This window comes from Poecilia reticulata, chromosome 21 (assembly GCF_904066995.2).
Source record: "Poecilia reticulata chromosome 21, P_reticulata-male-v2, whole genome shotgun sequence".
In the NCBI taxonomy this organism is placed as follows: Eukaryota; Metazoa; Chordata; class Actinopteri; order Cyprinodontiformes; family Poeciliidae; genus Poecilia; species Poecilia reticulata.
The window spans coordinates 23,073,620-23,087,601 of NC_088850.1; the positions used below are offsets into that span (position 1 = coordinate 23,073,620).

The following is a 13,982-nucleotide window of genomic DNA, read 5'->3' on the forward strand; positions in this document are numbered from 1 at the left end:
TCCTCCTTGCTCTACTGCCACAGCTAGTCCCCTCATCAGAGCCTGGTGTGAATGTTCAGATTAGATGATGACAGATAAACAGTTTTCCTGTAATGGTGAGTTTTTTCTCTGCCATTTACACAGCTGCAGAGAATACATGAGCATGATTGAGAGCGTGATAGCACCAAGGCCCTCCTCCTGGCTCTGATTGGTTGTTTCTGATAGAGCTGTGTACTTCTGCAGAAGACAGTAGGAGCATAAGGAGGCAGAGGAGCTGAATATTTTCACATCTGTCTTGTGTTTTACTGCTGTGACATCTTGACAGTTTTAACAAATATGTAAAAACTCATATCGTTTATAAAAGTTACATACTGCAGCTTTAAAATAAGACATAAATGTTTAAACTTTAAAATTGAAACATGTTAAAACTGTCGCATGCCTTCATACTGGTAACTGGCCCGTTTTCAGATAAATTGAAATTTCAACTTGGACAAAATTAACTGACAAAAACCAAGTTTTATTCATCAACAAGACAATCTCCAGTTCCTTTTATTATGTTCAATGATCCACCAAGAGCCTGAATAAACTCTTAACAACACACAGGTTTACAGTAATAGCCACACAAGATGTTACTATCAGAAATACTTTAGCTCAGACGTTTTCAAAGTGTGTTAGAGTTAGCGCCCTCTCAGAGAGCAAAGTTAACAGCTCCTCCCCAAAACAATACACTTTCTGCTGTTGGTATTCTAGATGTTCCAGGTTCCACTTGATGATGTTGGGTTTACCTGCTTTAGCTTTGTGTAGCACCACACAATATGATAAAACACTAAAAGTATGAACTACTCTGATGTGACTACAGTTCATTTAGCTTCCTGTAACAAAAAACAAACTCACAGGTTTTTGCAAACACTGCATCTTCAGACCCAACCCATTAAAATCCCAACTTCAAATAATTAATATCATACTTTCCTTCATTTTTGTTTGGCCCAGAGTCTGTCTCCTTAGCCATGATACTTCAGGTATTAAAAATGTATCCATTTTTCTTCTGGTATAGACTTGGTGAAGTTGGCTAAATGTTTGCAGTTACTTTTTCTGGTTTATTTATTTTCCTCAAGTCCCTGAAGAATTCTACTTCTCCTCTTGCTTTCCCTTCGTGCAGCGGTGCGTGCCCTACACTTTGAAAAGCCCTGCTTTAGTATGTTATGCTATATGCTATGCTAAAGCATTTTGCTAAAGTATTTTCAAACTACAACTACACATAAAAAACAGCTAAGTTAAACATATATGTTGTCATACACTTCAGGCTGATTAAAGAAATTACCACCTGATCGACCAATCAAGGCATCCACAAATTTTTTTTTGATTTGGACAATTTGGTACATATGTAGACCAAGGATGGAGTACAGAAAGCCAGGGTTAGAAAATTACACCCGTTTGGAGGTTAATGCAACTTCCAACATTTTTCAGAAGTTAGAGGTTGAATGTCTAGAACAAGAATCAGAAGGTAGAAAGAGGCAGCCGAAGGCTCTAATAGTCAGTGAAAATCACACTGCTGAACTCAGTGTGATTTTCAGATGGTGCCACATGGTTGTCTGAGACTTCAATTGTAGCACTTGACAAAGTTTGGAGATATTAGGAATGTGGGTCTACATGATGTCAGGAAGCGGTGTTCAATTGCCTAGCATGCTGGATGTACAGGCAACATGGTGGCTCAATGTTGGAACTAATATATGAGTTCATTCAGAATGCATTGCACTGTGAGAAGTAGTCATTACATTTTTGGCATCACCTGGTACAGGCATCCTCAGGGCAAGCCAAAGTGTGACCCCATCAAACTTTGTCAGGTGTTAATGAAGGATGCTCAGTGTCTGATGGTCTTTACTCACTGTGTCACAGTCAGTTGGCCTCTCTAGCAAATGCCTGGCTATAATAATCCAATTGTGATACAACCACTCATCTTGTCTTGGGTCTACTAGACGTCCAAGCATCTTGTAATTTAAATTATTGCACCGTAGGACCAGACTGGAGGACTGGATAAAAATCCATGTTGGCATCCTAATGGTAGCATCATAGAGATTGAATCTATGAAGGCCAGAATTCAATGGAATTAAGTTCTATTCTATTCTGTCTGTTTCAGACTGGTTAACACCACAGTCACCGGGCTGCTGGATAGTGAAGCCTTATGATTTACAACAGAGAAAACTTTCATTGTAGTGTGGTTCAGGAGAGTACTCAGCTCGCGGGCCTTTGCCTTGCAGGTCATAGCCTGTACCAGCTCCTGCCTGAAGCGGCGGCTGACCATGCAGTAGAGCAGGAAGTTGGTGGTGGAGTTGAGGTTCTGGAGCATGTTAGCCACGTCCCCGGCTACGTTGATTGGAATGCTGTAGTCGTTCCTGTTGAAGCTTTCATCATTGTACCTGGTTCTTAGGATGCAGTATGTGACAAAGCGAGGAAGACTAAGCACGACAAAGGCCACAGAGACAGTCCCCAGGATGAGAATGGTTCTTTTCAATGTACCTCTGGTGTTCCTTCCATACATGATGCGCCGTTCCTCCTTAGTGAAGAGGTTGCTGGCCCGGCACAGGTGGTACCCAATGAGGTAGTTGAAGATGATGACGAGCACAATGGGGATTCCTCCAGAGAGAAAGGTAGCTATCCAGACTGTAACTGTAGAATAGGTGTGATTACGATATCGACAGCGGGGGAGTGTCATGTTCTCTCCGTCCATGGTTAGGTTTACAGGTGTGACAATGTTGATCCAACCCATTGGCACCGAGACCAGGTGGGACAGTAGGACAATAGCTGTGCAGAACATTTTAGTGTCCCATGTTTGAGAAAAATTCTGTTTGGAAGTGGTGCTTCTGAGGACGAGGTAGCGCTCAATGGTGAACACCACCACGATCCAGGAGGAGCTGTAGAGGGAGCCATACTGAAGGAATCCAAGAATAACACACCATGGGTACGAGTGCCAGAAGGGCTGCACAGTCCAAAAGGTCAGAGTCAGGTCCAGAAGTATAACCCACACCAGGTAGAAGGTGTCCACAATGGCCAGACAGCTCAGGTAAACGATGGCCGTGTTGGACATCCCACATTTACGAAAACAGATCATATAGAACGTGAAGAGGTTTGCTGGAAGAAAACACAAAACCAAAAAGCTGTGTTGTTTACCTCAGCTCATCAATGTCCTTTATTTTATTTCTGGAATTCTGTTGACCCTGTATTCAAAAGCAGATGGTTCTTTACTTTAAATAAATAATTCTTAAAATGTTTCTCAGGTTATTCTTTTCAATTTATATTTCTTGTTTTGACACTAACACTCCACAGCAATAACCTTGTAAATATTAATTATAAATAATCTATTTATTTCCACAGTTAGCACAAAGTAACATAATGTAAACTATAAGCTGGCAGTTATTCATATACTTCATGCATTAATCTTTTTTAAATGTTTTATTTAGCTGATCATAACTCACAGTTAATGAAAATCCCCAAATTCCAAAGAACAAATAATAAAATAGAATACTACCTAAAAACAACAAGACTACTTAAATCAATATGGAATAATCACATTTTCTGTGGAGCTGAAGTTTGAACTTTATTAATTATAAGCCATGATCATTGGATTAAAGAGAAGTAAACATTTGAAACACACCGCTCTGTGTGTAATAAATCTATAGGCTTTCATAAGTGATGACAAACCTGGAATACCCACGATGCAAAGCAACGGGTAGTAGATTTTCTGCACGGTGACAAACACAGAGACGCTGGCTCCCTCCATGATTCATCCACTTCGTACATGTAATACCTGCAGTAAAGCCAGTAAGAATACATTAACTACACACAGACCTATTACTGACAATTTTAAATACTAAATTTGTAAACATAAATACGGCCTCTTACTGAGCTGTAATTTAAGAAATTATATAGTGGAATGAATTGAAAGACTATATTTAGCTGATAAATAGTTTAGTAAATATATAGATTTTCTGCTGTTAATTTCATCTGTCAGTGATTAACGAGGAGGAAGCAGTGGAGTAAACGAGTCTGTCAATGGGGGGACGCATATCAGAAACCTGACAGATCAGTAAATAGCTTGAGCAGAAATGTCATAAACTATTGTGCCATCAACATGTTAGGGCTGTAGTGATACAATAATCTCACGATACGATACTCTGCTCACGATACGATATATATTGTGATATTCAGAAAAAGATACAATTCAATACACTTTTGCGATTTTCTGAAAGATTTTAGAGGGACAGAGTGATTTGTGATTGTTATAGAGTTGGATTGAATTAATTTAACTGAAAACTGCATTTGTAAAGTAAATAAAGTGCACCAAGTACCCCACTCTGAATAATTTGATACCTTTTTAACCTTGACACTTAACATCTGAAGGAATCACTCTAAGCCTGATGACCGAATCACTCTCCCGGCGAAGCAAGCAGTGAGTGAGCAAGGTGACAGTTGTATGTTACGATACTTGTGGATGAATATTGATTTTTTTTCTAGGAAAGAAAATATCGATATATATATTGCAAAATCGATGTTATTACACAGCCCTACAACATGTCAGTAATGCGTTACTCTAATCTGACCCTTGTTTTCAGTGACAAGTATTCTAACATGTTACTATTTACAATCCAATAATCAGGTTAAAGTTATGCATAGTATAATGACCGTCATTCCAGGATGAACACTCACTTTAGCATTTGCCTCACAACTAGCAAGCTACATACTCTGGTAGCACAGACAGGCTAAATGTTTTTTTCCTTGTCATTTTCAGCCGCAAACATTTAACTAAAATATCTACGGATATGTGTTTCTGTCTCTGCCTCCCTCTGACTCTCTGCAGCCTGATGTTCCTGCATGGATTCATGGATTTACAATAGACACTACAGTAATGTACAGTGTCAAATTGTGAGCTAAATAAAAGTATGTTTTTATCATACAGAATGAGAATTTAAACAACTTAATTTTCAGATATACATTATTATACATCTCAACTCTATTTACTGTGTAGCAAAAATTTTCACTAATTTATTTTTAAACCTGTCCTCAAGCACTTTTCTTATTGTCTCCTAACCATTACCCTTATAGTGTGGAAATAATGAAAAAAATATTTAAACGTTGAAAGAAATCAACCTGACATCAGTCTTCACCTGTTCTGCTTTCTGGTTTTATTGAAATTAATGTAATTTTTATATCTTCACATTCTGAAACTCCACCTGGCTCTATGTCTTCCCTGACCTGCTCCTCTCATAATAAAATTGTTTAGTTTATTTAAAAATTAAAACCGGTTAATACATATTTCAATAAACTAAATGAAGACTTCACCAGAGCTTCTTCACCTTTCGTCAACATCATTCTAGCACTGCTGTTCTCCTTAATATCTAAATAATATAATATAATATAATATAATATAATATAATATAATATAATATAATATAATATAATATAATATAATATAATATTATTATGTATTATATATAATATATTATATATAATATATTATCATTATATTAATAATAATAATATATTATTATTATAATAATAATATAATAATAATAATAATAATATAATGGTTTTCCATCCATTATATTATGGATGGAAAACCATCCATATTATATTATATTATATTATATTATATTATATTATATTATATTATATTATATTATATTATAATATAATATAATATAATATAATATAATATAATATAATATAATATAATATAATATAATATAATATAAATACATGTAAAGTGGTCGAGTACGATCAGGTGTTGCTCACTTTAAATAATAAAAAGGCTCATTTCGTTGCTGTTTCAGTCTCATTCTGACTAGACTTGCTAACTTTTAAACAAAGTTAACAGTAAAATTTTGAACATGTGACGATCCCAGAATTAAAACGGCTTAACCAAAAAGATTTAGTTCTATATATGAAAATAAACTGACAAGATGTTATAACCGAGCGATATTCATGGCAACATTCCTGACTGGTCGTTCACCTCATTCAAACGGAGTTTCTCTGACTGGGTCTGCTGCTGCCTTTACTCTGAGCCGTTCAGAGGGGGGAGGGAGAGGAAGCGCTCTGCTAATGCGCTGTTATGCGCCTTCAAAATAAAAGCACGTGAGTGGAAGATTTTAAAATTCTTCGCAACTGCGGTGAAATTATTGGGGGGGAATGTGACTGTCTCTAATATGGGGGGGGAGGGGGAGACATGTCCCCTCCGTCCCCCCCCCCGCTTCTTACGCCTATGGATAGGCGTTAAATTCATCATACTCATCCTTGTAACTACTGATGTCAAAAGTGACCCCAGGAAGAAGCTTATTAAAAAGCTTTCTCACTCCTGTGGTGATCAAATAACCTGCTCCAAACGTCAGGGGAAAAAACATGGTCTTGACTGCAATCTGTTCCATTGTCAAAATATTTGTCCAACACGGTGCTAACGATCACAGAGCTGCTTGGATATAACCTCCTGTTTTGAGATCCAAACATTCATAACCTCAGATGTTCTTTGATCTATGTCATAGATGAGGTCATAGCTACAATGAGCTCACTGTAGTTCTGGGGGAATGTCTTGCTTCTGAGAGTTGCTATGGAAACGGTCAAATCAGTTCTGCATGACTCAAACTATTAACCCTTTGCAACTGCGTCTCTTAATCATTCGAGGCGCCATGACGGACTTCGGAAGGGTATATTTCAGGAGGCTAGGAATTAAAACAGAGATTCTAATGGTTAAATATTAAGTTTAGATTGATGATGGTATATTAAAACCTTTAATTTAAGTGGGATTTTTCATCATTCTATCCAGGTTTAAAATTTTTTAATCATACTTGACTTAAAAAAATTAAATACTAACAAACATTTGCTGCTGCTGTTGTAAATTGTGACAAGAAATTTTGCCTGCTTGGAAAAGAGCTACAAAGAAATCATTTTGGTTTAATAATTTTACACGTTAGCATAGAAATAGAATAAAGGATGATCCCAAAGAAATGATGACCCACTTGAACACATTTGTTCTGTACGGTGCGGAAACGTAAACAATAGACAGAACAAAATGTCTTCAAGCTTTTTCAGTGTAACTGAGAGCTTGACACCAACGGCAGCACAGCGTCAGCAGCCCACATTGCTGATAGCCGGGCAGGAGATAAATGAGTCCATTTCTATGCTTTCCTGTAAACTGGTTATGAATCTGTTGGTTTTTCAATTTTATTGTATTTTAACTATTAAACCAACTGATGAACAAATGTTTATATCTGTTTTTAAAAGAATAGTAGCTTCTCTCTTATGTCTCCATCAGATGAGCAGCATTAGCAGCTTTTGGTGACATTATTATTAATAATAGATTGTTTTTGAATACGATGCAGGATTTAAAATGAACTGATGAAGATGGTGTTTGTGTCTAGTCTAGTGTGTCTATGGTTCCCTTCTGGACCCGTTACCCCATCAACCCAATGTGGAAGACTACGTTCAGAATTTAGATCTCACTGCATCTCGCGGTGTCAACATTGCAGCCAGTGGGCTGAAGGAAATACAGCTCCATTTTGTAGCAATTCAAGAGCTACACAGCTTTTATCGCTTTGCAAAAATTTCATACGCACAGAAACTCCAAAGCACACAAAGAAGCAAATGTATAATTTCTGTGTATGTATGTATATATATATATATATACACACACACACACACACACACACACACACACACACACACACACACACACACACACACACACACACACACACACACACACACACACACACATACTCTTGTCATAGAACCCCCATAGAATAATTTAAAACTACTTTCACCCCCTGTGATCAACCAAAAACAACATTCCTACTTTTTAATCTCTAATTGTTTTAAATCAGTCAAACCTGTTGGATCTCAGGCGGTGCTCCGTCTAGCTATGCTCCTGCCATAAAACAGTCTTGTAAACAGATACAGGCTGATTACAGCTCCATATGGACGAGGCTTTGCTAAATAGAAGGAGGGATCTAACAGACTGAAGAAGGAGGGATTCATTCTCTTTATAGGTGAATGGAGGAGAATGTCCCCAAACTGATCCTCAACTGATGCTAATGACTGTTGGAGGAAAAGAAACAGAATGGTAGAGTGAGCCATGTTTTAACGATGGAGATTTTATTTGATCCTGAGAGTCTGGTGGATCCAGAGATTCTGGAGAGCTAGCCATCTTTTTCCTAGGATATAGAAGGAAATATTGTTACTTTTTTAAAATTTTTATTTTTTTTCAAAAATGATTTTCGAAATGATAATGTAAAAAAAATCCGTTTGATATTTATAGCCCTATTGAAAACCATCCATAAATTACCTTCAGCTTATCTGGGGTCGGGTTGCGGGGGCAGCAGTGTAAGCTGAGAGACCCAGACTCTCCCATACCTTTGGGCTAGTTCCTCCAGGGGAATCCCAGGGCATTCCCAGACCATCTGGGTCTTGCTCTGGGTCTCTTCCAGGTGGGATGAACTTTAAACACCTCACCAGGGAGGTGTCCATGAAGCAGGCTAACTAGATGCCTGAGCCACCTCAACTGGCTCTCGATGTGGAGAAGCAGAAGCTCTACTCCTGTTCATCCTGCTGACTGAGCTTCTCATCCTAATTCTAAGGGAGAGCCCAGAGCTCGTAACCATATGAGGGTAGAACACAGATCGACCAATAAATGGAGAGATTCACTTTTTGACTAAGCTCTCTCTTCACCACTACAGACCGGTACAGCACTCGGAGCAACAATCCGCCTGCATATATAGCGCTCTAAGTTTTCCATAATTTATGAACAAGACCCAGACATACATAAACTCCTCCACTTGGGGTAGGACTTTTTCCAGAAACTAAAATAGGCGTTCTACCCTTTTGTGACTCAAGACCACGGTCCCGGATTTGGAAACACTGATTCTCATCCTGGTGACTTCTGACTTGGCTGAAAACTATATCAGCGAAAGTTGTGAATCATAATCATCTGGGGCCTCATGCATAAAAGGCTGTGCAGTTTTCACAATAAAACTTGGCGTACGGGTGCGGCGCACAAAAAAAATCTGATACCTAAAGCTGTGCGCACGCACGTGGCCGCGCACCTTTCCTTTATAAATCCTAATTTGCGGAAATAGAGCGCAGCTGCTGGTTCGCCCTGTCGCCACCCACAAATACATATGTAAATTAGTATAAATACCCGGAAGTCTGCCACCACGTGAAGCAGTAACCATGGCAATGTCCTTGTTTGAAGCGGTTTTAAGTATTTATAATAATAATAATAATAATATTATTATTATTATTATTATTATTATTATTATTATTATTATTATTATTATTATATATTTTATTTAAAAGGTGATGTAAGGGCACGTAATGTCACCTCACAAAAGTAAAAATAAATTTTAAAGAAAAAAAAATCCAAATAATAAAAAAATAATAATAAGGAGATCATGCGAATGCCTGAACAGTAGCGCGTTCAGCCGGGATTTAAAGACAGACAGGGAGTCAGAGGGTCCTTCCAGTGGGAATGTGGACGTTGTTTTTAAATAACAGAATGAGTTGTACATTTACAGAATAAAGATGTCCATAAGGCGCATTCACAAAACGGGACTGTGAAAATCTGTTCCCCTGTGTCGGGAGCCGGTTGCAGCCAGAGAAGTTAATCCGGCGGATCTGACCATTTTCACGGCGCTTCTGATCGATTTCTCGGTAAAAACTATTCATATAATCATGTCAATGTTGTAACTTTCAGTTTAATCGGCAGCTATCAAAAATAAAAATACATACATAAATAAACGAGGTCTTCTGTGGAGGTCTTTTTTACCCTGTTTTGTGTTATTTTAAACGCGAAGAGAATCGATCTTTTTTCAGCTTTTGTCTCGTAAGCCAATAAAAGTCAGTCAACAAACACAGGTTTCCAACACGCATTTATAATTTTTCATTTCTGATAAAGGAGGAGGGAAGCTGGCCGATAGCAGCGCACAAAAATAAAGACTTCCTGAAAAGATCAGAGTGTAAACTTTTTGGCCAATCCCGTTCTAATGTGAAATATGACAGATTACCGGATTAAGGAAATGTCTAGTATGCTATCACACATAATTTTTGAGAATTTAGAAACAGTTGCTTTTATTTCCAAAGTTATGGGGGGAGAAGAGGAGAGAATGGATATTTCAGCTGCCTGAAATAATCTGTTCCCCCTCTATAAAATGGAAACAAATTAATTTATCTGCAAAGTCTTTTACTGTTTTCATTCCTCTCATTATCAACAAGAAATCTTGGGATTTTCATAACATTTGCTCTTTTTTTGCCAAAGTTAGGATGGGGGAACAAAATATTTCAACCGCCTGATATAATCTGTTCCCCCTCTGCAAAATGGAAACAAATTAATTAAACTGCTAAGTATTTTACTGTGTTAATTCCCCTCATCATCAACAAGAAATCCTGAAAGTTTAAAAACATCCATCCATCCATCCATCCATTTTCTTCCGCTTATCCGGGGTTGGGTCGCGGGGGCAGCAGCTTCAGAAGGGAGGCCCAGACTTCCCTCTCCCCAGCCACTTCTTCCAGCTCCTCCGGGGGAATCCCAAGGCGTTCCCAGGCCAGCCGAGAGACATAATCCCTCCAGCGTGTCCTGGGTTTCCCCGAGGCCTGCTCCCGGTGGGACGTGCCCGGAACACCTCACCAGGGAGGCGACCAGGAGGCATCCTGACCAGATGCCCGAGCCACCTCAACTGGCTCCTCTCGACGTGGAGGAGCAGCGGCTCTACTCTGAGTCCCTCCTGGATGACCGAGCTTCTCACCCTATCTCTAAGGGAGAACCCAGCCACCCTGCGGAGGAAACCCATTTCGGCCTGATCTCGTTCTTTCGGTCATGACCCCAAAGCTCATGACCATAGATGAGGGTGGGAACGTATATATATATATATATATATATATATATATATATATATATATATATATATATATATATATATATATATATATATATATATATAGACTAGATAGATGTGCGCACACACATTATAAATTTTGCCCCCCCAGAGGGGTAGTCCTGGCCTCCCCTTGGCCCCCCCAACTTTAAAAGTCTAGCTCCGCCACTGTTTCCAAGCCCAAATGAGGAACTTCTTGTTCAACGAGCCCAAAAAACCGCAACCCGCGACTCATTACGTTTGCTAGCGACGTTAAAAAAAACAAGCCCAAAGTAACTTATAATAATCGGACTTGACAGAAACTCAAAATAGTTCTTGATTTTCCAGCAACAAAATGCGCATCTCCCTCCTCCCTCCATTGTTCATGTTTCTTTCTCATCAGCTGATCAGCTGATAAATGTCGCGTAGAAACGGCGGTCGCTCCCCAAGACGCGCAGAGAAAATATAATGACATTACTAAAGAAAATAGTAACGCGCATGATTTGGATAAGTAACTTTTATCTGATTGCTGGATTTGGAATAGTAACGCCTTAGATTACTCATTACTGAAAAAGAAGTGGTCAGATAAGACAAAGTGACGAGGTAGCACAGATCGTCAGAACACTTGCATGCCGATTACGTCATTGCTCTGCATGTATTTCTGTGCTGATGCGTCATAGTTTGTGATGTCACAAGCGCTTTGTTGTGTAACACGTATATAACTCCTGTTGGTAAAATTCTACCTCATTACAAGTCAGTTCGAGGAGAAGAGGATCTCGTTTAATCTAGGAAAATGGCGCTGATGAATTCAATAAGAGCAGATCTCCATGTCTTAGTGGATGATCTTGCAATTCCTGCGATTGAGGAATATTACCAACAAATCCCAGAGGAAGATTGGGACGATTTGACTTTGGAATATGAGGACATCAGAGAGAACACCGAACATCTTTTGAATTATCTGACAGATGTCTTTTCAGATGTGGTTTCAGACCTGGTTGAGAACCAGGGATTTACATATCAGGACTTGAAAGCCACATTTGATAATATTGTTTCTCAGGCCTTCGTCCAGGCCATGGGTATTGAGAAGAATATAAAAGACGAGTGTACGGAGGTATTTAACATGCTTTTTATAAAGCATGTCATATCGATGGTGACATCTCCCTCAGATGACCAGGACCCCAACGAGTGGCTCAAGGTGGAGTTAGAATTTAGATCTCTGGTGAATCCTGTCATCTGGTTTGTCCAGGAACTGAGAGCAATGAGGAAATCACTCGAGGAAGAGCGAAAAGACGCGGTACACCTTTTTGTACAGTTGTTGATTTCTCAAGGAATCAAGAAGTCAAAGAAACGTTGGAATCTTAGCTACCTGAGAGAGACACATGATCGCATTGTCGACCAAATCTGGGCTGAATTTGAGGGACGGCAATACAAAATCCAGCAGAAATGGATTCCTGCCCTAAGTAAAAAGGTTTTTAGGGATATCACTAAACGCTGCGGGTCTGCTGGATGGGTGCTGTCCTTCAGGAAGAAAGAGGAGGTCGACGATGCGATCGTGTGGTGTCTCGAAAGTCACCTAAAAAAGCACCAGAAAAAGAGAGCCAGCTTTGTTTCAAGGTTTTTTTCTGGTGCTGTTAATGCCGTGAGATGCCATTTCTCTCAGTTAGGGCCAATAGTGTCTTGTCTCTCTGTGCCTCCGTCAGAAATGGACCGATGATGCTTTTCTGTGCTTATGTTGATTCCGGACCCAAGAAGCCTCCCCATGCCACATCCGATTCCAGCGACAAGGATCTCTTAGCCCTCCGCTTGTCCCAGGGCTTCCAGCTTGTGCCGTTCCAGTGAGCCAGAGTCTCCAGCTGTCGAGCCTTCAGCTGTCGAGCCTTCAGCTGTCGAGCCTTCAGATGTCGAGCCTTCAGTTGTCGAGCTTTCAGTTGAAGATCCTTCAGATGTCGAGCCTTCAGATTTCCATCCGTCAGTTGTCGAGCCTTCAGTTGTCGAGCCTTCAGACGTCGAACCTTAAGTTGTCGAGCCTTCAGCTGTCCATCCTTCAGCTGTCCATCCTTCAGTTGTCCATCCTTCAGTTGTTGAGCCTTCAGTTGTCAAGCCTTCAGACGTCGAGCCTTCAGACGTCGAGCCTTCAGACGTCGAGCCTTCAGACGTCGAACCTTCAGATGTCTGTCCTTCAGTTGTCGAGCCTTCAGATGTCGAGCCTTCAGTTGTCAAACCTTCAGTTGTCGACCCTTCAGTTGTCGAGCCTTCATACGTCCATCCTTCAGTTGTCGAGCCTTCAGTTGTCGAGCCTTCAGACGTCGAGCCTTCAGACATCGAACCTTCAGATGTCTATCCTTCAGTTGTCAAACCTTCAGATGTCAAGCCTTCAGGTGTCGAGCCTTCAGTTGTCGAGCCTTCAGATGTCCATCCTTCAGTTGCTGAGCCTTCAGTTGTCGAGCCTTCAGACGTCGAGCCTTCAGACATGGAACCTTCAGATGTCCATCCTTCAGTTGCTGAGCCTTCAGTTGTCGAGCCTTCAGACGTCGAACCTTCAGACATGGAACCTTCAGATGTCGACCCTTCAGTTGTCAAACCTTCAGATGTCAAGCCTTCAGGTGTCGAGCCTTCAGTTGTCGAGCCTTCAGTTGTCGAGCCTTCAGATGTTGAACCTTCAGTTGTCGAGCCTTCAGATGTCGAGCCTTCAGATGTCGAGCCTTCAGATGTCGAGCCTTCAGATGTCGATCCTTTAGATGTCGAGCCTTCAGATGTCGAGCCTTCAGTTGTCGAGCCTTCAGTTGTCGAGCCTTCAGTTGTCGAGCCTTCAGATGTTGACCCTTCAGTTGTCGACCCTTCAGATGTTGACCCTTCAGTTGTCGACCCTTCAGATGTCGAGCCTTCAGATGTCAAGCCTTCAGATGTCGACCCTTCAGTTGTCGAGCCTTCAGATGTCGAGCCTTCAGTTGTCGAGCCTTCAGATGTCGAACTTTCAGTTGTCGTGCCTTCAGCTGTCGAACCTTCAGCTGTCGAACCTTCAGCTGTCGAGCCTTCAGTTGTCGAGCCTTCAGTTGTTGAGCCTTCAGTTGTCGAGCCTTCAGTTGTCAAGCCTTCTGATGTCTATCC

At 40.3% G+C, this 13,982-nt stretch overlaps 1 protein-coding gene across 1 annotated transcript; it reads right to left on the bottom strand.

The window, feature by feature from the left end:
- Positions 1–418: 418 nt before the first annotated feature.
- Positions 419–8,174, bottom strand: LOC103458011 (putative G-protein coupled receptor 139). The gene is made up of 3 exons (XM_081602780.1): positions 7,857–8,174; positions 3,679–3,784; positions 419–3,108 (listed from the first exon to the last, which is right to left on the bottom strand). Exons 2-3 carry the CDS (start codon positions 3,755–3,757, stop codon positions 2,099–2,101), a joined length of 1,089 nt encoding a protein of 362 aa, XP_081458906.1. The 5' UTR covers positions 3,758–3,784; positions 7,857–8,174; the 3' UTR covers positions 419–2,098.
- Between the last annotated feature and the right edge of the window lie 5,808 nt (positions 8,175–13,982).